Genomic DNA, 23,131 nt, shown 5'->3' with positions numbered 1-23,131 from the left:
AGGAGAAACACAAAACAGAGGTGTTTCGATTTCACCTCCTGAGGTGTGCACATGCGCCCATACCCCCAACTTCTGCTTTCTGATCGGGGAAAGAATGGGGTGCCGTATCTTTCCCTTCCCTTCCATGCCATCATTTTCAGGGCAAGCAGTTGGCTCGTATGAAGAAGTGACTCAAGTAAGGAAGCATATGATGGGGTGCTGTTTCCTAGAGCCCTGCTGTCTTCCTTCTGGGTGGGAGGCAGCTTGCAGTTTATTTATTTATTTATTTTTTTAAATTTTTTTTCAACGTTTTTTATTTATTTTTGGGACAGAGAGAGAGCATGAACGGGGGAGGGGCAGAGAGAGAGGGAGACACAGAATCGGAAACAGGCTCCAGGCTCCGAGCCATCAGCCCAGAGCCCGACGCGGGGCTCGAACTCACAGACCGCGAGATCGTGACCTGGCTGAAGTCGGACGCTTAACCAACTGCGCCACCCAGGCGCCCCACAGCTTGCAGTTTAACAGAGAGTTGTGGCCTTTCAGAGCCCTGCTTATGAGTGAAAAAACCTCCCTTACGTAGCTCAGAGTCACTTTTTATTCACTCATTCCAGGGTTTTGGGAAGCCCAGCTGTATCTTTCTGGAGTTTTGAGCCCACATCTCTCTCCCTGTTGGGGAAAAAAGCAGTTTTGTGTGTATGTGTTGCTGTTCCAGTGAACGAGGCTCTTGTATCCGCAATCCAAAGAACTGAAGGTCTGCCATCGTATATCATAGAACCTTTATTATTTTTCCTCTAAATTCTTAGAAACGTACATAACGCCCGTGCTCTAGTTATGACACCATTTATAGACATTTAAAATGCATCTTCATTTATAAATATTTTACATTTGGTCCATAGAACAGATAATTTTTCTAAATAATAGTGTAATTTTTTTTAAAACAGGCTCTGTATATAGTTTGAATATGTATATATTACATATATTTTTTTTATATAGAGATAGATTTACTTGATGTTCTGAGAATAAATCCTTATTGCAAAAAAAGCATATATGATAATACAATATCTTCTCCCCCAGGGCAAATACTAAAAAAAGGTACACATATTCACAGTTCTCACAGAAATTGTACGACACGGAATATTGTGCTATATAAGTAGGTTTGGATGGAAATCAGTTAGGGGATTTCTTGCCAAACATCTCAATTAGATTTGCTTACAAACATTAAGTACACTGCATTTATCTTGGAAAGACTTGGTCTTAGTTTCACATTGAAGGACAAAGAGAATGTCAGAAGTCTTCCTGCCCTTATTCTAAAGGAATTCACACAGGCTGGGGAGGTGGGACCATGAGACACAGTGAAGGGTTCCTTTCATCCTAAACCCTACAATGTAACAACACGTAAGCATCTTGATCATGGATTCACCAGTTGGCATGTGGGATGCCTTAGCAATGAGACTATTTTACAGATGACCTCAGGAAAAGGTCTGAGATTCCCTACACGTTACCAAGTAAGACCCTATATACCACGCGCGAGGATGAACGTATAGGTGTGTGCCTTTCTACGTGTACACGTACTTTTTGTTTTCTCTACAAGGATGTGCTTAATATTCTGAGGGTCATACCTTATTGCGAGAATTGGTATGCTGGTCACTGTCGGATGAGAATGACAAGAGATTAAAAAACCCACGGTCACAGTTAATTCACCATAATTATTAAGGATTAGTCGTAAAACACGATTTGTGAGCTAACTAGCTAAGGAGCTACGGGGCACAACATACAGTTTGCTACATGGGAACCCATCTTCCTGGCAAATGAGAAACGCTGAGTCACCGGAACTTGCAAGAAAGTGTCTTTGCCAGATTTGCTGTCCACCAGCACCAGCACCACCACCACCACCACGGAGCCCAGTTCCGGAAAGAAACAAATAGTACTTCTCCACGAAGTAGTTTAATCTTGGAAGCACTTTGGGGGGGGGTGGGGGTGGTCGGGGTTAACACTTGCTCCTCAGTTAGTGGGCTGGGGAGATTTTCCTGGCAGTGAGGGGATTCCCGCTGAGGAATATGAATGAAGAAGGCAGCATTTTGACTAGGGGCGGCAGTGAGGACACAGCAGAAAGGGGAGCCAGAAAGAGAACCGCATCCATTTTGACTCAAGGACAGACGAACCTTCGCCTTGATTTCCTCCGCACCTGATCTGCGTTCCATAAAATGGGGCAGCCTCAGAGAAACTGGGGCTCCTGATTAGGGAATTTCCCCAGAGGGACCTCAGGCCCCCAGAATGGCGATAAAAAAATCAATTGTGCTTGTGGCAGTTTTCCAAGGAGGGAGCGAGGGAGAGCTGGGCGGTCTGGAATGATGGCTGTTGGGCCAGGTGCAATCAGAATGGCCTGGCGGGAAGGGGGCAGGGAAGGACGCTTCACAGATTGCTGGAGATGCAGCTCAGGGAACAAGGATGGAGGTCCTCGGGGGGGGGGGGGGGGGGGGTTGTTTTGTCCAGCTGCCTCGGGAAGGATAAACAAAAAAATGAAAGTAAGAGCTCTGCCGGCTCCCTGCTTCGTACAAGTGAGCTCTCCCTGGAAATCCCCATTATACGAAATGCCCTTTTCGTGTGTACAGAGCAGCGTTCTGACGGAACCGAACTCCTGCGAAGTCCGAGATAAGAGTCGTGGGTTTCGGCAGTAAGAGAACAGTCAGGAACATGACTAAAAGCCTCGAGGTGTGTGGCCACACCACACCACACTCTCAGGCAGGATGAAAAGGATTTATCACACAGTCACAAAGGCTGATTGCTTGATGCTTATGGGGCCTGGATTAAAAAGGTCACCAGCCTACAGGTGCTGGAGCCGTGGGGTATCTCTGCCCCTGGCGGGGCCCACCAGGGGTGTGACTGTCCCCCACCTCCCCTCTCTCTGCATGGTGATGATGTCTGGACTCGCCGTCACTCGAGGTAGGTTGAGACAGACGGTATCTTCAGACAGCAAGCGGTGGTCACGTTCAGCCAGGTCGGGGGGGTGAGAGTGTCGGGTCGGGGAGCCGCCAGACGCCCCTAGATGTAGGCCTCTTTGCTGGCTGAGCCGCTGGCCTGGGGCTGCTCCGGGCCATTCTCGGGGCGGACGATGTCTTCACTGGGCTGGATCATGACCTGGATGCGCTGCGGGCGCCGGGGAGAATTTGGGCTGTGGGGGGAGGAAGACCGGCCGCTCCCTTCCCCCACCCCCCTTTCAGGTCTGTCCTGCCTGCCTGTTCTGCCTTCAGAGTGCCCCCCCAGACTCCAGCCTCACCCCCACATCCTCCATACTCTCCCATGTTCCTACCCAGGCCGAGTGGCATCTGTCACATTTGGGTTATTGTAATAGCTCCCCACTGGCCCTCTCCCTGCCGCTCCTGCCCTCCCCACCACTTACTCCACTCCAGCCACACTGGTCTCCTCACTGCTCCTCAGGCACGCCAAACATACACCTGCCTCAGGGCCTTTGCACTCGCCCTGTCTGGTACATCCTTCCTCTCAGATAATTAGCTCAATCTCTACCTCCTTAGGTCTTGGCTCAGTGTTACCTTCTCAGCAAGGCCTTGCTCAGCACTCCCTAAAACCCCTTTCTACTTTATTTTTCTCCACAGTACTCATCCTTATCTAACACGTTTTTATTTTGTTAATTGTTGGTCTTCCTCTACTAGAATGTAAGCCCCAGGAGGGTGGGATTTTTGCCTATTTTTCTCACGGCAAAATGAGTCTCTAGCACTGATAATACTGTCACATAGTAGGGGTTCAATATGTATTTCCTGAATGGATGTCCCACTACCTTCTCTACACATATTCCCTGAAATCCTGTCCCTTCAGATAATGCACTGTCTTCAGAGATGCCCACCTCTGGGCCTTTGCACAGGCTGAGCTCCCCTCCTCAAATGCACTGCCTTTGCCTCTCTGCCACTCCAAGACCTGGCTGCCTTTGGGCACTCAGCAGAGGATTGTGGAAAATGAAAGCATTGGGCCTGGAGTTGGAAGAAGGGGCTGTAAGCCTCAGCTCCTCTAATGACTTAATGACTTACTGCAAGGGGTGGGGAAGTATTTTATCCCACCTGATCTCAGTTTCTCCATCTGTGAAAGGAGGAGCCTGGCCCAGGGGCTACGCACAAGCCTCCACCTTGTCCTCCTTAGGCCGCAGACCATAGAGCTCCCTCTTCTGGCTCTGATTGGTCTGGAAGGTCCATCTTAGTAGAAATAAGGTTGAGAACCACTGATCCCAGGCCCTCCACATTCTGATTATCACTTCTCCTCAGTGAAATCTCAGCGTGCAGTTACTCCATCAATATCTCTAGCACTTGGGTACTTGCAACATGGCCTTGTTTCACTTGAGAAGTCCATATAACTTAACAAAGAGCTGGTATGGGCCTAGAATGTGCTAGCAGGCCCCTGCTGAGGGCAGCATGCTTTACATTATCTTTCCTCAAGGGTAAGACCACGTTTTGTCTTTATCAAGCCCACAAAAGAGGTCTAGAGTAAGCCCTCAATACATCCGACCCTACCCTTCACCTGTTTCAAACCTTTGAGGCTCCCCTCTGCCCTCAGGAGAAAGTCCAAAGTTCTTGTCCTAATTTTCAAAGCCCTTCATGAGCCTGACCTTCTTACATGCCCAACCTCATCTCTTATCATCCCCTCTGCACCCCTCTCTACCATTCAGTCACAGTTCTCTGCCTTCAGTTCACCATATGCAGTTTATACCCCTAGGCCTTTGCAAATGCTTCCTTTCCATCCCCTTCTAGAAACATTCTTTCTGTGCTTATACTTTTACCGCTGGCTCATCCTTAGGCACCTTCTTAGCTATCTCCTCTTTCAAGAAGCCTTTCTTAACCCTTCCCAGCCCGGGCAGGGCTAACCCACTTCCTTGATTTACCCAAATCATGGGACTTCTTTTTTTTTTTTTTTTTTTTTTTTATAAATTTTTTTATTTATTTTTGGGACAGAGAGAGACAGAGCATGAACGGGGGAGGGACAGAGAAAGAGGGAGACACAGAATCGGAAACAGGCTCCAGGCTCTGAGCCATCAGCCCAGAGCCCGACGCGGGGCTCGAACTCACGGACCGTGAGATCGTGACCTGGCTGAAGTCGGACGCTCAACCGACTGCGCCACCCAGGCGCCCCCAAATCATGGGACTTCTAACACCCTATTGTCATTGGATATTGGCCTGTCTGTATCCTAACTAGACTGTGAGCTCCGCAAGGGTAGGGGGCTGTGCCCAGCACAGCAGGGTAAGGGGACTAGCAATCTAAAGGGTGTAGAAGGGGCTTACCTGCTTCAGAGAGCCCTTTAAGGTGAGGAACATGTAGGCCATGTAACCAGGGATGAGGACCATGGAAGACAGAGCCATGAGCCAGCCCACGCCCTGGCCCCACTTGGGGAAAACGTAGTTCCCCATGGTGAGAGGAGTCATCTGCACAGCGCTGAAAATGAACACGCCCTGGGGAGGGTGGAGGAGAGGGGATGGCGCACAGTCAGTCACCCAGATTGGACAATCGAGGCCTCTTTCTAGACCCTGAAGCTGATAGGTCCACTGACCACCTCCTTCGCCATGAGGTTGACCCTCATAAGGGCCCAGTATCTTGGGAATCCTGCACCCAAGGCCACTGCTGGTACATAAGACATCTTTGTATAGAATAGAAAAAGGCACCCACTTCGGGAAGGACCAATAGCCAAAGGTTCCCTCTCTGTGAGAACCAGCAGAAAATGGCAGTCCTTCCGGGAGGACCAGTTTGAAGTTGGTGCCCTCTCTGGGAGGACCGTTCCTCCAAGATAAGCAGCTTGGCAAGCAGAATGAGGACTGGAAATCAGCCTCTGGTCGTCCATCAGCCCAGTGTCTTTGTGCAGGACACAACATACAGAGTGGCCTAGCCCCCACCCCAAGGACTGGGGCAGCCCTCCTAGGCCTGCTCATGCCTCAGCTTCCTCCTGCCTAAGGCAATGAAGGATGCTGAGAATAAGAGGCCTCCCTTGGTTTGAGCTTCAGAATCGGGCCCGCCTGTTTTGAACGCAGTACCAACTAGCTGGGTGATGCTGGCAGGCTGAGCCTGGGTCCCTCAGCGGTAAAGCAGGCACAAGAATGCCTATTTTGCTGAGGTTTGTGAGGATGGTGTAATGTACCATGTAACGTACCACGGTACTATGCAGGGCACAAAGCAGATGCTCAGCAAACGGGAGGCAGTAGTATTATTACAGAATGGGCGCCTTTGCTTCCAGAAGTTTCTCTCTGGACCTGAGTGGCCCCAGGGCCTGGTCTGGCCTCACGCTAACAGGGCTGGTCAAGCCTTGTCCTTACCGCTACAATGATTGGGGTGAAGAAGGACCAGCAGAGTTTCCACCAGATGCAGGGCCTGGAGCCAACCATCTCTTGGATGTTGTCATAGAATCGGTTGACACCTGTGACATTTGGAGCAAGAGCAGCAGGGATGAATGAGCTCGAAGCCCCAATCTGCCACTTTCTTGCAGTATGACCACGGGTAAGTCACCTGACCTCTCGGAGCTTCCGCTTCTTTGTCTGTAACAGGGGGCTAATGCTCCCTGGGGTCCTCGCGATCTAAGCATTCAATAACCAAACCCCCCAGCGTGTGGGTTGTGTGGGAAAGCCAGGCACCTTCACATGAAAATACCCACCAACAAAAGGATATGCTCATAAAGATGTCCCCGCCTCTCTCAATGTCCCTCCCACCCAACAGCTAGCCTAGACATTTCTTCAAGGCTCTGCTGGACAGGGCGTTTTCCCCTGATGATCTGATGCTATAAGCAACCGGGGACAGACTGCAAAGAAGAACCTCAAAGCTGGCAGAAAATCACAGGTGTCATGAAGTTCCCAAGACTGACGTTGGGCATTGCCCGAATTCTAAGCAGAGCCACTGACCAGTGAGGATCTGACAGCATTAGGCCAGTTGGGAGTGAGGCGGGAGATGACAAGGAGGAGGAGGAGGTGAAGAAGGAACAGTGGCTATCAAGGACTAAGAGGGACCCAGGAAAACAGTTCAAAATCGTCTTGCTGTGATAATCAAAGTGCAGGGGAGGATTACTTTGGACTATCACGTAGCGGGGTCTGGAAACTTAGGCCATAAAAAAAACACACACACACATAAAATCACTGTTTACTCCATTCTTTGTTCTAAGGTAGTGCATACCTTTAATTATAGCCCCATTTTTGTTACATATTTAACTTCAGAACTTTTTTTTGTAGTTTGTTTGTTTTAAGTAGGCTTCATGCCCAATGTGGAGCCCAACGTGGGGCTTTGAATTCACGACCCTGAGATCAAGACCTGAGCTGAGATCAAGAATCAGACGCCTAACAAACCGAACCACCCAGGAACCCCTGGTTTTACTTTTCTAGATAAAATCTCAAATGCTCTTATCCCAAAATTTATGAAGAAACTTTGGCTCCCATTTCCGACGAATGTATTTAACCGGTCTTATACCATCTTCTAAGCATAGAATCTCCTGTGCTAACTTCATCAGATTGTTGTAAGGACTGACGACAGTTGACCTTTGAGCAATGTAGCAGCCAGGGGCGCTGATCCCCCAACATGCAGCCAAAAATCTGCATATAACTTCTGACTCTCCACAAACATAACCACCAATAACTTACTGCTGAGTAGAAGCCTTACCAATAACAGTTGACTAATACACATTTGGTATGTTCTATGCATTATGTACCGTGTTTTTACAATGAAGTAAGCTAGAGAAAACAAATGTGATTAAGAAAATCTGAAGGAAGAGAAAATACATTTATAGCACCATACTATACTGAAAAAAGTATCAGAAAAAACACTGCACTATATTTACATGCAGAATAAGCAGACTGTGCCGTTTCAACCCGGGTTGTTCAAGGGTCAGTTGTAAACTAATGTATAGAAAGGGCTTGGTGTTCAAGTTGTCTTTGTTGAATGATAACTGAAGAAAGGAATGACTGACTGACTGAATGAATGAATGAGGGAGGGTAGGAGGAAGGAGTCGACACTCACCATAAAACCAGGAAATGGAGACACATTCGAAGAACACAAGGAAGAGTAGGCTCATGCCGCTGGCAGAGTAGTAATCAAACAGTTTGAAGACATAAATGCCTCCCTAAAAGAGGAAAAGAAGTAAGAGGGGGTCCACTTCCGGCCAGTGCCCAGGACACGCAGTTCACAGACCACATGGCCTTTGCAGTCTGGCCAGGTAAGTGTTAGACGATGCTGCAGGGAGAAGGCTTAAGGGAAGATTGAAAGAAGCATCGAGGGCCCAGTGACTGTGAGAGGAGGTGATCACTGCCTCCCTGGGAATTGGGAAGAAAATGTCTGGGGAAGAAAAACATCCCATTCCTGGGAATGCTGGAGGACTGAGAGAGGAGCTGGTCATTAGAGCCAGCTCTCCACAAAGTTAAATCAGTTGTGCCTCTTCCCTGCTTAAAAACTTCCATGGATTACACAAGACATAAATATAACACATCAAAAGTTGAGAGATTAAAATACAATACAATACAATACAATACAATACATTGCAATGCAATGCAGTACAATACAAAATACAAATGGCTTTGGACAGCAAGGTCCTGCATGATGTGGTTCTGCATCCCCAACATCTGTCCCCTCACTCCCTCTGCTCCTCAAACTTACCAAGCCCATGCCCACCTCAGGACCTTAGCACCTGCTATGCTTTATTCCCCCAGCTCGATCTTCCCCTGGCTGTCTCTTCCTTATCATTTGAGTTTCAGCTCAACTGCCACTTCCTCAGAGGGCCCTCTCCTGACTACTCTGTCTGAGGTAGCATCCCTCCCACTCTCACTGGTCATTCCCTGTCCCACTGCCCTTTTTTTGGGGGGGCACTAAACACTCTCTGAAATGATCTAATTTGTATGTCAGTCTTGCCCACCCAAGTGTAAGCCCCAAGAGAGCAGATACTGTGTCTGTCACGTTAACTGTTGAATCTCCAGTGTCCTGCTAGGCCCACGGTGAATGTTTAACAACTATGGAGGAATAAAGGAATAAATGAACAATATTCTGGGAATGAGCTATATTTGAATCCAGGGGTAGTTTTGCCAATCATAAAGCAGACCCACAGGGCTGAGCTCATGGCTTTAGGGTCATTTATATTTATTGTACAATTCATCAGCTATATGTATGTCTTCTGACTAGACCAGGAGGGCCTTGAATGCAGACAGGAGTGCTCATTAATATCGATAGAAAAAAGAAAAGTGGGAACAAGAAGAAGAGACAGTATTGATGTCAAAGGCTCAACTCCAGCTCGACTCTCCAGTTAATTTTTGTGAGTTTTTAAAAACACAGTCTCTGTATCCCTTCCTCCAGGAAGCAGTCCTGGGTGCCCCTGGCTGGGGTACGGGCTGTATTCTCTAGCTGTGTCTTATCATTTCTAACTCAGTGTGTGTGTTTCCCACCATCCCACCCTAAGGGCGGGGACCCTGTCTGACCCACTGCTGTGTGTACAGGGCTTGGAACAGAGATGGTGCTCAACGAAAAGACGAAGGGTGACATAGTACAAGGTTGGGGTGGAGAGGACCTGGAAGTGGCTGCACCAGAGGCGAGCCACGTGCCCAGTGAGCTCACCTGGGTGATGTTAGAGAGGCCAATCAGGTAGGACACGATGCAGACAGCAGCAATGAAGAGCTCCCTGCGGTTGCGGAGAAGTCTGGGATACTCGTCCACCAGGGCCGTGATAAAGCCCTCCACGGTGCAGAACTTCAAGGGGGTCAAAGGTCAGCCACATGCAGCGGACCCCAGCCCCAACCCACCCAAAGCCTGACTCTCTGGGGCAAGACCCAAGGGGTCCGGCAATGTCGGGATAGCAGGGCTAGGAGGGCCCCAGGATCCAGGCCTGATTCTGCCTCTGCCTCTCTTTGTGACCCTTCCCTCTGGACATCAGTCCAGGGAACTCGCTGGGGTCCTTTCCCTCTGGACATCAGTTTCCCCATCTGGAAAATGGGGAAAGTGGATGAGCTGATCCCTGAAGTCTCATGTGGTGGAACAGGCTAGGGGTCTGAAACTCTTGACCATCTTCCTGGGGGCCTGAGACAATGGCCTCCTCTCCCTGCTTATTCCCAGACCCACAAAGCTGGCTGGGGGCTCTTCAAAGTGCCAGGGAGGCCATCCTCACCTGGCTGTCAATGCCCAGCATCAGCAGCATTGAGAAGAAGAGGATGGCCCAGAGGGGAGAGATGGGCAGCTGGGTCACTGCCTCCGGGTATGCCAGGAATGCCAAGCCAGGGCCTGTGGAGTGAAGGGTAAAAAATAAAACAAAAAAAAGGTACTGAGCCCCTACAGCATACCCAGCACACTACCCACGTTCTAAGTTTTATTGCATTTCATCTTCAGAGTAACCTTTTGGGTGAGTGTTGTCAGCCCCCCTTTTCCTAGATGAGGATACAGAGTGCGTGTGGGCAGGGGAGGGAGTAGGGTTATGTCTGGAGGCCAGGGTGCCAGTGAGATGAAATGAGGGACTTTGGTGGCTTGACCAGCAGTGGGGACAGTGCGGGTGCAGAGAGATGACCCGATGGAGAGATAGTGAGGAGGTGGAAAGGGCAGGTCCTGGTATTGGCTGGTTTGTGGAGTGAAGGTGAAGGAAGGGTCCAGAATGATGCTGGGGCTGTCCTGGCTCCTGGACGGTGGTACCTTTGGGGAGCACAGGGAAGGAGAAGGCTTAAAGAGATCAATATTGTGTTTGAGCATCTGGGTAGGGGGTAGTCAAGAGATCAGGGGAAACCTTAGAAGGAGAAGGAAAGAAACTGTATCCTCCCTGGGTCTGGCTCAGGAAAGGGGGGTGGCGGCTGGGGAGTCCCAGAGAAACGAGCTGGCCATTGGAGGGAAGATGACATCAGTGGAGAAAGTTCCTTTCCACATGACCAGCCCAGTTCTCCATGATTGAGAAGATGCCTCCCTGAGCCTCAGGGCCTCTGTTGTGTACACAGTGGGGCCCTCATCTCACTGCTTTCTTGGGTGAGTAGGGAGGTGAGGGTTGCCTGGGGTTCTCCTGGGACCCTGCAGCACTGATGACTGTGTGGTGAACAGAGTGGGTACAGCCTGCTTGGTGAGGATGTGTTTGGCAGTGGGACAAAAGCAAAGATTCAGGCACTTTGTGTCAGGGTGGTGAGCATGTCTGAGTTGGAACAAGGTTTATATCCCAGGGGGCAAGAAAGAGTCTGTCTCCTCCCTGCAAAAGGCAGCATTGTGCTTGGAAGAGCCAGTATGGTCACGGGATTAAGAGCCCAGGGTTCTTGATCGGCTAGGTGGATGTTCAATTCCAATTCCACCACTTTTCTAGCTGGAGAACGTGGTCCATGAGCCTCAGTTTCCTCACCTAGTAAATGGGATAACAAAAGTGTCCACTCCGTCGTGTTGGAAAGTTTCAGAGAGGCGTTCCAACTAAAATGCTCCGTGCCCTGCCTGGCACATAGTGATGCTCAATGCCAGGGAGCCCACACACCACACTCATCCCTGTCTCCAGGCCTGTGTACTGGCTCTTCCCTCTGCCCGAAGGCTTGTCCCCAGGCTGCTGCTGGTGATGTTGACGATGGCCACAGATGCCGCGCGTTATCCCCTCCCACCCCAGGAGCCCGTGCCCTCCAATGGGCGGCCCGAACCTGAGGCCGCCACATCAGCAATGGACCTCTTGGTGACATGGGCCATGAAGCCCACGATGGAAAAGATGACAAATCCTGCGAACATGCTGGTGCACGAATTGATACAGCAGACAATGATGGAGTCCCTGCAGAGAGGAAAGGGTGGAGTCAGTGAGGGTGGGGCCGGTCAGGAGGCGAGCTAGGAGCAGTGGTTAGGAGGGCTGAGGGATGAGGGGCAGGGGCAGAAAAGGATGCCTGGGAGAAGGGCCACAGGGCAGGTGCCCCCACCCCATCCCAGGGAAGGGGTGGAAGAGGAAGGAGTGGCCACAAAGGAATCGGCTTAGAGAGGAGTGGAGCTGAAAGTAGAGATAGGCCAGGGGGCGTAGTCTGTACGGGGGCGTGGTCACATGCAGGCTTGACCTTAGAGAGGCGTGGCCGGGAAGGAAGGGGCTCTTGGGCTCCCTCACCTGTAGACATTGTTGTGGAAGGAGTTATAGCTCCCGAGAGCGATCAGGGATCCCAGGCCCAGTCCATAGGAGAAGAAGATCTGGGTTGCCGCATCCAGCCACACCTATAAGTGGATGATCAAAAACTAGTCAAAATTATAATCATTGCCACAGTGCCCCATGGCCTTTTACACGTGGTAACCAGCTCTACCTGGCAACCATCTTGGTTTCCATGAGGGATAGAGAGGTACAGGAACTTTTCCTAAAGCTGGTAAACGGTGGCTCAGGACTCAGGTGGGCCCTTCACCCGGCCAGAGGGGCGGGGCCCTGGGAAGGCACTCACCTCAGAGTCGGACAGCTTGCGGAAGTTGGGCGTGATGTAGAAGAGGATGCCCTCCTTGGCCCCGGGCAGCGTAACTCCACGGAAGAACAGGATGATCAGCATGATGTACGGATAGGTGGCGGAGAAGTAAACCACCTGGGAGAAGAGTTGGCAACGAAGTCGTCACCCCCACTCCAGCGCGCCCATTCTTCCCCTCCCCCCACTTCACCTACATCAGTATCTCCTGTGGCCCTGGGCTTACTTCCAGTTCATCTTCCTCCAGGAAGCCTTCCTGGATTCCTAACTGGCTGTGTTTGTCCACTTTTCTGAAGCCTCTCCTTGGAGTATGAACCAACCAGCTCAGCACCTGGAGTTTCCTTCCCTCGACCCCTCCTTTATTTTTTGACTTTTGTCTAAATTGTTCAAGTACAATATGGTGTCAGGAAAATTTTACACACACACACACACACACACACACACACACACACACAAATTTCCCTTCAACAGCTCCTAGAATTTAAGTTACATGAAGGAGAGGACTTGTCTTGTTCAGTTCTGTTTTCCCAGTGCCTAGAACGGCCCATGGTATATAAGAAACACTCAATAAATGCCTAGTACATAAAAGCATGGGGGTGAACATTTTAATGTTCATCTTTTGAGAATTTGCTTTGCATATATGGTCACATTTTCTTACGAACTGATGCTCAAATTATGTACTTGCATCTTCATTTAACATGTTTAAAATTCAAAAACACAGTACATACAACTTTATTTCTTTACTAAAAATTGCTTTATTGTCTCTTAAAAATGCGATCTTTAGTTATGCAGAATAGTCCCTCAGAAGGCTCTACCATCCTTTTTAAAGTTTCCCCTACTGTTATCCATTTATGTGAATGTCACTAACTTTTTTATGCATTTTATATGAATGTCACTAATACAACATTGGACACCCCTATATATAAAACTTTGTCCAGAAAATTATTATACCACTCTTGGGAAAATTTTGTAGAAGTAGAATTATTGACTAAAAAGGGATAAATTTCTCAATGGCTTGTGATCCATATTGCTCAATTACCTTCCAGAAACCGAACTTTGTCCAGCATTTCAGAGCGCACCTACCCCACAAAGGTGCCAGCACTGAGTATAATCATTAAAAAGTATGTGGGGTTTTTTTTTTGCCAAATTGATAATCAAAAGACTGATGTCATTGTCTGAGATTACACTTCTTTGTCCGCTGTTGTGAAAGAGCAGTTTTCAAATTCAATAACCCTTGTATTTCATAGTTTCATTTCCCTCAATGGATCTGAGATTCTTCAGGGTTAGGAAAGGCAGCCATAATCCACTAGAAACACCACTGTACTCGGAATTAGGAAAAAGGAATTTGAAACATCTGCAGCACCTATAAGCTGTGTGACGTTGGATCAATTTCTTATCCTCTCTGAACCAAGAATTTTCCTGTCTGGAAAATGGATACAATCAACCTGCCTACTCAGAGGACATACAACATGCTTAATATATATTGCCTAGGTCTTACACTTTAATCTGTCTTCCATGTTCAGAATGGAGTCAGGTATACACTAGGTGCTTAATAAGTGTTTACTGATGGATTGGATGACTCACTCAAAAGATAACTGATATCATGGATTGTCTACATGGTATATGGTATATGGTGGCTAGGCATATGCTACATATTCTGCATAGATTATTCTCCTCAGTCTTTATGACAACCCTGTAAGGTACTATTATTGTATCCATTTAACAGATGAGGAGACTGAGGCACAGAGAGGTGAAATAGATTGCCCGAGCACACACAGCTAGGAATCAGGGGCCTGAGATTCAAGCTGAGCTCTATTTCTTCCAGTGCCTTTAGCCCCTACATTCTTCTGTTTCTTAAAATCGGGATGGGAGACACCTGTGCCCTCCTCCTGACTGCCTAGTCTAAGGACACATTTGAGAGGTTTTGACACTGGATTTGGAACTGAGAACTGGTAGGTCCAAAGGTCCCACCAGACTGGAATTGGTGAGTTTTTCATCACCTGCACTCATGCCCAAGCATGGAATTTGTTAAGGTTCTGTTTTGCTCACATCAGCTTAGGTAGTCTGGACCTCCCTGCTCTTGCCTGATTCAGTTCAAATCCCTTCTCTCCCTTACTTGCTATAAGAACTCAGACAGGTCTCCTCTAAGTTCCCTTCAGGCTAGGGCCAGTGACAGGCTGAGCCATCTTCTGTCCCTGGACTCCTGGGGTGGGGCTTTAAGGAGAAAGGAATGGGAGTGAGGCCAGTCCCTTACCCCTAACTTGATTGGCGAGCTCCCCAGATGTCCCCAGGATGGACCTCCCCGCCCCTCCAAGCTTGACCTGCTCTGCCCTTGCCAATAACAAAAACAAAACAAGTACAATTCCTCTCGCTAGCTGAGAGCTTTACAAAATCATCATCCCATTTGATTTTCATGACAAACCAACAGATAAGCCCCATTTTTTAAAGAAGGAAATGGAGTTTCAGAGCAGTGACCTGTCTAAGGTCTCCTAACCAAGTAAACAGGGAAGTTGGGATCTAAACTCAGGACTGTTCCAGAACAGGGCCTGAGTATTTAACCATTCATTGATCCATTTCTGATGCTCCTCAAAGGCTGGGATGTGGAATATTCATCTCTGGATCACCCTACAAGGCCTGGCTCAGTGGAGATGTGCGGGGACAGTTTGTTCAATGGTCCTTGAGCAAAGTTCACCACGTGTTTTGTCATGGCTCTGTGTAACTGTCTGACTTGCATTGTGGTATGTAATCCTCAGAGCTGCCCAGAAGGTAGGTAGTGTTATTATTCCCATTTTATAGGAAAGGAAACCAAGGCAGAGGGAGATGAAGAGAACTGCTTCACTCCAGGTTCGACGGGATTCCTTGAGGTGCAGACTCCTTGCCCAGAGCAGAAATCCCCTTGTAGATCTGTCCCCTTCTGGTCCCCACTGTGCACAGGCCTTACCTTTCCAGTCCAGCCAACACCCTTCCAGATACAGAAATACACAAGGATCCAGGCGATGGCCAGGGTGATGGCCAGAGGCCAGCGGATCTGACCTGGCTTATCTAGCCCGTCTGTCATCTGATGCATATTCCGCCTGGTGGAACAGTGGAGAGAGCAGAAAGTCACGTGGGAGCTAGAGTGACCTGGGGGTACCCAGGGACTGAACACAGATGACATCCTCCACTGGGACTGTGCTGACATCTGTGGTCACTGAGATCCAGGAGCTGGCTGGAGACCGTGGGGTCCATTATACTAATTGGCAGAGAGTGTGCTATTTGCTCAAGGGACCTGCCGGAACCTTAGTCTGGCCACCCTTATTGCTCACCATGGCTGCAGTGCCCTCCTAGCTAGACCCTCACCTTCATTTTTGCTCTGTCCCCACTCCCTTCTAGCCCCAGAGGCCCTTCTAAGTGGTACATCTGATCGTATCACTCACCTGCTTAAAACCCTACAGTGAATAGCTCTTTACTTCCTCAGCATGAAGCCCGGCCTCCCCCAGGCTGACCTTGCAAGGCCCTTCTGGGCTGGCCCTACTTTTCTCTCCAGTCTCAGCCCCCCCTGAAGCCCCTCAAATGCTCATCAGCCTGGACGACTCCCATTCCCTCACCTGTGCCTGGCTTGCGCTCACCTGCCTCCAAGCCTTCATGCATTCTCTTCCTCCTGCTGACACCTGTCCTTCCTATGTGGTTTTCATCCTTAGATGTCACTCCTCACCTGGGCTGGTCCAGGTACCAACTTGGGGCACCTCTAGCCTCCCGTGCATCCCCCCCTCTTAGCCTTGCTCATCTGGTGTTACGACTGCCTGTTTGCTTATGTTTGCCATGCCTCTAACCACACTGCACACAGTAAGCACTCAAGAAATGTTTACTGAATAAATGGCTGAATGCAGTCCGGAATGGGTATGTGGCAGATGCTGGAAAGAAGCAGAAGCCAAAGAATCTAATTTTATTTGTAAGGAGACCAACCTAGCCAAGGACATTTCTGCACAAAGACTAGCATCACGTGTTCTGACACCTCCTGAGAACAGTTCCAGAGTGCTCCCAGACCCTTTCAAGCTACCCAACACAAATGCCTCCTTCATGCCAAAGAGATTTGGATCCCAAGGCCCCTTTTAGTAAAATCAATATCCCAACACACAATCTATGATGTGCTCTCCTGAAGATACAATCAGCACGGCCTTCAGTATGTACCGTGTGTGTATGTGTGCGTGTATGTGTGTGTGTGTGTGTGTGTGTGTGTGTGTGTATGCATGTGTGTGTGTGTGTGCATGTGTGCCTTTAGTCCAAACAACTCTGGGATTCTAAGTAGACTGGACTGGTTTTCAGGATGAGCTGGGATTTTGTTGGCCTCTCCTGGCAATTCTCCTTGTCCTGTGCTGGTTACTCCCTTCCGGGGGCTCACTCTTCACCCTTGTCCATTCTGTTCTGTGCCCCAGGAGGCTGGCTGCTATGCCTATATGGCTGGCTCCCTTGTCCTCTGGCTTCTAGCTAGGTTTGACCAATGGCAGGAGCCACTGGTCAGGAGGAGAGAGAAGGCAGGAATTCATTCTCTGTACTGAAGCAATTCATTCTCCCTAGTTTGTAACTAGTGGCCCTTTCCATGGCCCAGCTCTCTAGGAGGGAGAAAGGGACTTCACTCTCCCTCGCTTCCCCCTCAGCCCTGCACACATCATCAGCTCCCATCACCCTTTTGAGGGTGCCTCTGTCTCCTGCTGGCCCTGGCTGATAGGCACCCCTGTCACCGATGGCCCCACACTTACTCCCAGAACTCTACCACGGCACTGGTCATGTTGGTGGTGTTGACGACGCTGTAGTTGGAGAAGCAACGGTCTGTGTTCCAGGGGTTGTCACACTGTTTCCACGGCAGCGTCTGCAAAGGCACAGGGGCACGGACAAACACAACTGAGCCCCCAGGGGATGGCAACAGTGGTCCCAGCGTACCTTGTCCATCCTCACAGTCCCCCGAGCCTCCTCATAGCCATCCATTACCTCGCCTCCCCTCTTCAACAGCTCTCAGGTGCAGGTCATGTTGAGATCCCCATTTTAGAGATCAGAGAGGGGCAGCAACTTGTTCGAGATCGCACAGCTCCTAAGTGTCAGAGCTGAAACTTGAACCTTGATCATATCCCTCTGAAAACCAGCTTTCTGAGCGGCACCACAATATCTTGTGTGTTCATCTGGGGGCCGCTTCCTAGCTATGTGACCTTGAGTAAGAGATCTCGCCTGTTTGACCCTCTGCACACTGATGTTAACAGTGAACACTTTACTGTACTTGTTCTTTGTGAGGTACAATCCTAAGCCTTTTGCACATATTTACTCCTTAATCCTCACAACAACTCTATGAGTCAGGTTTCCTTTCTACCTTCATTGTATAAATGAGCACTGTGGCTCAGAGAGGTTAAGTTTCTTTCTCGAAGTTGCACAGCTGGTATATCCTGGGGTCAGGATTGGAACCAAGGAAGTCTCGGTCTGTATGAAATGAGCTAACAAAAGCCACCTTAAGAAGGGTATCAAGGGGCGCCTGGGTGGCTCAGTCAGTTAAGCGTCCAACTTCGGCTCAGGTCACGATCTCACGGTCCGTGAGTTCGAGCCCCGCGTCGGGCTCTGGGCTGATGGCTCAGAGCCTGGAGCCTGCTTCCAATTCTGTGTCTCCCTCTCTCTCTGCCCCTCCCCCGTTCATACTCTGTCTCTCTCTGTCTCAAAAATAAATAAACGTTAAAAAAAAAAAAAAAAAGAAGGGTGTCAAGAGGAGTAGATGTTAGCCCCCATGAAGCACCTGGCTCAGTGGCTGGCCCAGAGCAGCTGTTGGTTCATGGTGCTACAACTTGCAGGGAGACAGGGACCACTGAACACAAACCACACCCTCCACCCAAGGAACAGCACTGTGAGCAGAAAGGTAGTCCCAGCAGACAGAGAGCAGGCTCTGGGTCTGGCTCCTTCTGGAGGGGGCGGTGTAAGGGTCCACTCACTGTGGTGAAGGAATTGTACAGGTAGTAGATGGCCCAGGAGATGATCACGATGTAGTAGATGTTCAGCCAGAATGACAACACAGCAGCGGCAAGGCCCACACCTGGGAGTGGACACGCCAGCATGACATTTCATAGAATAATTACATGGGGCGCCTGGGTGGCTCAGTCGGTTGAGCATCTGACTTCGGCTCAGGTCATGATCTCACGGTCTGTGAGTTTAACCCCTGCATCAGGCTCTGTGCTGCCGGCTCAGAGCCTGGATCCTGCTTCGGACTCTCTCTGCCCCTAACCCACTCGCATTCTGTCTCTGTCTCTCTCAAAAATAAATAAACATTAAAAAAAATTATAACTGTCCAGTGAGTGCCATTCTTATCATTTTCCATGATGCCCACCAGCTCACTGGCCCTTGGAGACAGGTGTTATTGAGGCACTGAGGCTAAGAGAGAGGCAGGAACTTAGCTAAGGTCACACACATCTGGCAAGTGGGAACTTGGGTCTGCGGCCCAGCACTGGCTGGTTGCAGGTGGGGCAGGAGTCTGAGCTTGCCAGGCAAGAATGCTTCTCCACATATCTATCTGAGTGTCAGGCACTGAGTAAGGAAGCAAAGAAAATTGCACCACCCCTGGCTAGGGAAATAAATTCACAGGACAGCAGGCTGGTCGGGGGGGGGGGGGCTCTGCACTGGCACTCCTGTCCACCTCCCTCACCCTAGATTATAGTCAATGCCACCATCTATCACCTAGCTCCTTGTGAGGGCTCCACTCTGCTCAGAAGCGAACCGAGCAGGTCCCCCTCTCCAGTGGGGATGGAAGTGCCGGGAAGGGCCTGGTTTCACCATAGTTCTGTGGGCAGGAGCACCAGCACATGGCCCCCCACTCTGCAGACTTACCCTTGAACATGGGGGCCAGCTTCCACACCCCCAGGCCCCCGATGGATGTGTATTGGCCCAGGGAGCACTCCAGCAGGAAGAGAGGGACCCCCGCAAAGATAAGGGTCAGGAAGTAGGGGATCAGGAAGGCCCCTGTGGGGTTGAGAAGAGAGACGCTCGTGACCCCAAGGCTTTGGAGAAGCCCCGGTCAGAGGGAGCATCACGGCAGGGCATTTTCGGGTCCCGGCCATGATATCCTTACCCTCTGCCTCAATAGCAGCACCCACAGCCAAACTGAGGTCCAAGGATGTCCTTTGCTCAAACTATGTCCCCCGTTCTTTGCAAAATGAAGAGGTGAACTTTTTGGTGGTGTTAACAAAGGACACTTGTCCTTTTGGGAATCTTTTGGTTAAGGGACAAGAAACAGGAAATGGGGCCTGGTACTCCCTTTGGAGTCTTTAGGGGACCCCTTCCCCTGAGTTTGCCCCAGAAAACGCCCAAGTGTGACACTCTCCAAGGGGTCCAGGCCCGGCTGGGAGGTTGCCAGGCCAGCACCTACCACCTCCGTTTTTGCCGCAGAGATAGGGGAATCTCCAGACGTTGCCCAGGCCGATGGCATAGCCCACACAGGACATGAGGAAGTCGAAGCGGCCCTTCCACGTGTCCCGGTCTGGAAGGTCCGCTGCCTTCTTCTGCACCTTGACCACCAGAGTTTTGGGCTTGTCATTGGCCACAGGGGCCTCGCTGACCTCCGTGGAGATCTGCCCATCGGCCACCTTGCTGCCATTGGTCGCCATGTCTCGGAGTTTGGACACAGAGGTCCTGGCAGATGGACGTGCGATGTCGGCCCCGGTCCACGCGGACAGCAGTTTTGCGGCTCAAGGTCACCCTGGGAGAAGAGAGGGGTGGGGTGATAGGCACAGAAGGGCGGCAAGATCCTGGAGTTGCCCCAAAATTACAAAAATAAAATAACCCCAAACAACCTAGGAGCTGGAGAAGGCTCTCTCATAAGCCCTCTTTCTCCTAGAGGAAGGGCAGTACCCTTTGTTTCTAGACTTGTGCGTGGGGATGTGGTGTCTTCATAGCTCCTGAGCTAACGTCAAACCTGCATCTGCGTCACATAACCTCGTCATGGGTCTTGCTCAGAAAAGAAAACCGAGGAGACCAAATATTCAGACAGAAATATTAAGTGTTCCTCATCTTTGCCTTGTGGGGTACAACTAGATTTCTCATTCCCTGAGGTCATAGTAACCATGACCAATGTAATGGTGGGGCTTAACCATGGGCTGGAACAGGGAGGTGACCCAGTACAGGTGGTGAGTGAAGGCGGTATATAAGCACAGACTCTCATCATCACAGTCCTCTTTCACATTTGAGCTGTGTGACTTTGAGAATATTTTTTAACCTCTCTAGGCCCTGCTCTCCTGATCTTTTAAATTGAGTTATGATATGCACCCCAATGTTTATAGCAGTGCCATCAACAATAGCCAAAGTATGGAAAGAGCCCAAATGTCCATCTACGGATAAATGGATAAATAAAGAACACACAAAATGGAGTATTACTCGGCAATCAAAAAGAATGAAATCTTGCCATTTGCAACTATGTGGATGGAACTGGAGGGTATTATGCTAAGTGAAATTAGTCAGAGAAAGACAAATACCCTATGACTTCACTCATATGAGGACTTTATGATACAAAACAGATGAACATAAGAGAAGGGAAGCAAAAATAATATAAAAACAGGGAGGGGGACAAAAACATAAGAGACTCTTAAATACACAGAACAAACTGAGGGTTACTGGAGGGGTTGTGGGAGGGGGCAGGGGCTAAATGGGTAAGGGGCATTAAGGAATCTACTCCTGAAATCATTGTTGCACTATATGCTAACTAACTTGGATGTAAGTTAAAAAATAAATTTAAAAATATATTAAAAAATTGAGTTATGATAATAGTATGTCCTTCATCGGGCGGTTGTTCTTTGCTTATTCAATGAGGACCCTGCACCTGGCAAATGGTGGGGACTTGTTACTATTTTCTCAGCAACCCCAAGCCTGGCCACGCTTCCAAGTTCTTTGCGAAACTCTGTAACGATGCAGATTCCCAGGTCACACGCCAGATGTCCCACATCAGAATCTCAAGGAGATGCATCCTGAATCCATACATTTAACAAATTCTGCAAAAGGAGATTCTTATGCTGGGAGCCAGTCCCAGCCATCAGTTGAAGAAGGACCACTAGTTTACATGACCTCTCTGACCCAAGATATATCCCACCTACACCCTGCACTCTCCTTACCTCTTTAGTTCCAGAGGCAGCGTGGGGTAGAGGACGGTGTATGACGTTGGGCTCGGTCCCATCCTGGATTCAAATCTCCAGTCTGCCTTTTACAAGCTGAGTGACCCTAAGCACTGTTTTTTATTGCTCTAGCCTCAGTTTCTTCATCTATATAATGGGAGTAATCTTATCTAGCCTGTAGAAGGGTGGCAAAACTAAGCTTTAATAGCTGTAAGAGTACTTTTCACCTGACTGGTTTACAGAGAGAACTCCACAAATGGTTGTAATGATTTTGGTTACAGATGTTACCTGATGATTTTCAGTGGTGCGTCAGCTCCAGAGCAGTGCCCTCTGCAGCCCCTGGGTGGGATCCTGAAAAGCAGACATGAGGAGGGACCCTGGTGAGCTGGCAGGCAGTGGCTAATGGGCAGCCCTGGGGGGAGAGCGGCAGGGGTGCAGGAAGCCTCTCTCTGAGTGCCCCTGCCGGGTGACCACGTGAGTCCATGCAGTGTGGTGCTGGCCACGGGGCACTGGGAACATGCTGGAAGGGGCCTGCTGCCATCTCAGGACCTTGCCTTGAGGGCAAGGCAAGGATGTCACTCCATCATTTTATGAGAAGGAAAAGAGAAGGCGACAGAGAGGATGCAGCTCCTCAGGGCCCAACTGGGAGCCAGCGAACCCAGCTGAGATTTTTCTCCATCCTCCAACCAAACATGCAGAAATGTTGTAAAAGACCACCTTAAGAACACGAGAGACGGTACCTTGTTTTATGGAGTGAAAGAAGCAGACCTCAAAATAGTTCATTTAGTATGATCCTAATTTTGCCCACTCCCCACCCCCAAATCTGTTCATTAAAAAAAAAACCCTCCAAAACCCAAGGGATATATCCTAAGGTATTCACAGTGATTAGTTTATAAGAGTCATTTTTATTTCCTTTTTTTGTGTGTGCTTTTCTGGATTTTTAGCATTATTTCTAAATTTCTGCCAAAAATTACCATACATTTCTAAGTTTCTATAAGACATTTTTAAATTAATAAAATCATGCAGAATAAATGTATGGAATCCCCAGGGCTCACGGGAATGTGTGAAGCACTGGTCTGAGGTCTGAGATGTAGGAGGCGAGCCAAAGCAATGTGCGGCCTCCTCCCTCAGCGCTGCCCCGCTGGGGGGACCCTGGGGGCTGTGCACCCACCTGACGGCCCCTCACGCGCAGTCCTCATTACCAAACACCATTGTCTCTTCCTAGAGTTCACAGAAAGCCAGAGGTGAACCAGAGTTCACCTTCAGGCCATCGAAACTTTACTGCCAACCCTGTTTCTTGTTCTCAAGGATGACCCACAGCCTTGTCTCAGATGCCCATCTAGCTCCTGACGTGGGCCTGGCGCCATCAGAAGGAACTCCAGACTCAGGTAGGGTGACCTCCCATTGTCAGGGATGGTAGCTCATTCTGTAGTCCACCAGGAAGTCTTGGGATATGCAAGAGAGAGAGCAGCATCAGGAAAAGGGGAGGCTAAAATGGAACCCCTTTTGTTGGGGGGGGGCAGTTAGCCATTCACTATCAAAGCAGTGATGCCCTTTACTGTCCCCATGACCTACCCTTGTGGGCTCCAGCCACCATGTTTGTCCAAAAGGATCCAATCACCTTGGACCAGGGCTGATCACCTGACTCTGGCTAGT

The 23,131-nt window shown here is 49.5% G+C and overlaps 1 protein-coding gene across 1 annotated transcript in view; it reads right to left on the bottom strand.

The window, feature by feature from the left end:
- Window positions 1-741: 741 nt before the first annotated feature.
- SLC6A1 (solute carrier family 6 member 1) overlaps window positions 742-23,131 on the bottom strand; it is a 44,018-nt gene continuing 21,628 nt past the window's right edge. The window contains exons 2-16 of the mRNA XM_060631770.3: window positions 21,764-21,826; window positions 19,741-20,070; window positions 19,203-19,334; window positions 18,314-18,414; window positions 17,105-17,214; window positions 15,307-15,439; window positions 12,351-12,485; window positions 12,029-12,132; window positions 11,583-11,707; window positions 10,100-10,212; window positions 9,553-9,684; window positions 7,972-8,074; window positions 6,288-6,388; window positions 5,265-5,432; window positions 742-3,126 (exon numbers count right to left, since the gene is read on the bottom strand). Of these exons, the coding sequence (XP_060487753.1) occupies window positions 3,022-3,126; window positions 5,265-5,432; window positions 6,288-6,388; window positions 7,972-8,074; window positions 9,553-9,684; window positions 10,100-10,212; window positions 11,583-11,707; window positions 12,029-12,132; window positions 12,351-12,485; window positions 15,307-15,439; window positions 17,105-17,214; window positions 18,314-18,414; window positions 19,203-19,334; window positions 19,741-19,978 (1,800 nt within the window). The 5' untranslated portion in view covers window positions 19,979-20,070; window positions 21,764-21,826 and the 3' untranslated portion in view covers window positions 742-3,021. The remainder of the gene's footprint in view (window positions 3,127-5,264; window positions 5,433-6,287; window positions 6,389-7,971; window positions 8,075-9,552; window positions 9,685-10,099; window positions 10,213-11,582; window positions 11,708-12,028; window positions 12,133-12,350; window positions 12,486-15,306; window positions 15,440-17,104; window positions 17,215-18,313; window positions 18,415-19,202; window positions 19,335-19,740; window positions 20,071-21,763; window positions 21,827-23,131) is intronic.

The sequence above is a fragment of the Panthera onca genome, chromosome A2 (assembly GCF_046562875.1).
Source record: "Panthera onca isolate mPanOnc1 chromosome A2, mPanOnc1 haplotype 2, whole genome shotgun sequence".
NCBI lineage: Eukaryota > Metazoa > Chordata > Mammalia > Carnivora > Felidae > Panthera > Panthera onca.
Note: the sequence above shows the minus strand (reverse complement) of the source record. Positions and strands in the feature narration are given on the sequence as shown.